This window comes from Parus major, unplaced genomic scaffold (assembly GCF_001522545.3).
Source record: "Parus major isolate Abel unplaced genomic scaffold, Parus_major1.1 Scaffold524, whole genome shotgun sequence".
Taxonomy (NCBI): Eukaryota; Metazoa; Chordata; class Aves; order Passeriformes; family Paridae; genus Parus; species Parus major.
In genome coordinates, this window is record NW_015379412.1 from 6,867 (window position 1) to 8,580 (window position 1,714).

Here is a 1,714-nt window from a genome sequence, read left to right on the forward strand (position 1 = left end):
ACAGGATTGGGGGAACTTGGGGGGAACTGGGATAACTGGGGGGGAACTGGGATAACTGGGACTGGGGGAACTGGGACTGGGGGAACTGGGAGGGACTGGGGGAACTGGGCGGAAACTGGGGGGGAACTGGGATAACAGGACTGGGATAACAGGACTGGGATAACCGGAGGGGGAACAGGGATAACGCGGGCGGGTTACCGGGGACACCGAGAGCGGAACCGGCGCTGTCACCGGGGCTTTAACGGGGGAAAATTCCCGGGGGAGCTCAAGGGGAGGAGCCCCGAACCCCGGGGGGAACGGGAGAGGAACCCCGGGGGAACGGGGGGAACGGTGGCACCGGGAGCGGGGAAGGCGGCGGGGCCGTTCCGGGGCCCGGGGGAGCCGCGCTGTCCCCTCCCGGTGTCCCGGGGGTGTCCCGGGGCTGTCCCGGTGCCCACCTCGATCCGCAGGGGGAAGCCGCCCCCGGGCCGCAGCCCCGGCACGTGAGAGCTCAGCAGGTTGTGGGTCAGCAGCTTCATGGCGACGCTTCCGCTTCCGGTGCGTCACTTCCGGGAAGAAGCGGTTACCGTGGCAACGGGGCGGGGCCTCGCTTAAAGGGGCCGCAGCACAAAAGGAATTTCCCACCGTCCCGCAGGTCAGAGCCCCCTCCCCAAACTCCCCAGGGACCCCCCAAAGGACCGAGACCCTTCCCCAGCGCCCTCTCCCCACAGCGCTGCCCCCCGGGGTGACCCCGCCCCTTCATTTTTGGGGGTCCCCACTCACCCAGAGGATCCCAGCCCCCATTTCGGGCTCGTTTTTCCCCATTTTTTGGGTTTTTACCCCCTCAACAGCCTCCTGCTGACCCCCCAAAACCTCAAACCCCACCCCAGGACCCTCCTTCAGGCCCCCAAATACGACCCCCCCTCATTTTGTGGTGTCATTTCCCCTCTTTTGACTCCCCCACCCCCCAATATTCCCCCAAATTCCCAATTCCCTTCTCCCCCTCATTTTGGGGCGTCCCCAGGGGTCTGTGACACCCCCAAATCCCGAGTGGGGGTAACACCAGACCCCCCTAAATCACAAACAAAGGCAAGGGCACAAATGCAATTCATTTATTCCACATTTGGGGGACACCCCAAGAACAAAAATCCCCCAAAACAGAGCAGGGATGGAAAAAAAAACCCCCCCCAAACTTGAGAGCGGGGAGGGGAACCGGGATAAAAACCCAACAAAACCAGTGAGGGCAGCCAAGTGTGAGACCCCCACCCAAAATGGGGGTCCCGAAGCTGCCGGGGGAGGGGCTGGGGGGGTTTTTGGGGGGTCACTGACGGACGTAGGGGAAGCTGAGCAGGAGCCCCTCGTACTCCCCCACCTTGAGGGTCTCCAGCTGCAGCTCGGGGTTGCCGGCGGCGACGGGGCCGGTGCTGTAGCGCAGCGTGGCCGTGCTGGGCAGGGAGGGGTCCTCGGGTTGTCTTTTGATGGAGAAAGGTTTGAGTTGGGTTCCGTGAGGGTTCAGCACCAGCAGGAATCGCTCGCTCTGGTCCCAGCGCCGCAGAACCGCGATGGCGGCGCCGGCGCTCACCGCCTGAGCCTCCCCCAGCAGCAGCGAGCGCTCGCGGGGCCGCAGTGACGACAGAGCCCGGCACAGCTCCAGAGCGGCTGGGGGCTGAAATTGGGGAGGGGTCGGGGGTCCCCCAAAACGCGACCCCATTGAGGGGGGGGGGCAGAGGACCCA

At 65.0% G+C, this 1,714-nt stretch overlaps 2 protein-coding genes across 2 annotated transcripts in view; both read right to left on the reverse strand.

Annotated features, from left to right (window-relative positions):
• The window catches only part of TRMT112 (tRNA methyltransferase subunit 11-2), a 3,769-nt gene extending 3,181 nt beyond the window's left edge, over positions 1–588 (reverse strand). Inside the window, exon 1 of the mRNA XM_019005515.2 lies at positions 232–588. Coding sequence (XP_018861060.1) covers positions 232–518 — 287 coding nt within the window. The 5' untranslated portion in view covers positions 519–588. The remainder of the gene's footprint in view (positions 1–231) is intronic.
• Positions 589–1,073: 485 nt separating this feature from the next.
• Positions 1,074–1,714, reverse strand: part of SLC3A2 (solute carrier family 3 member 2) — an 8,315-nt gene continuing 7,674 nt past the window's right edge. Inside the window, exon 4 of the mRNA XM_033511724.1 lies at positions 1,074–1,678. Within this exon, the coding sequence (XP_033367615.1) occupies positions 1,301–1,678 (378 nt within the window). The 3' untranslated portion in view covers positions 1,074–1,300. The remainder of the gene's footprint in view (positions 1,679–1,714) is intronic.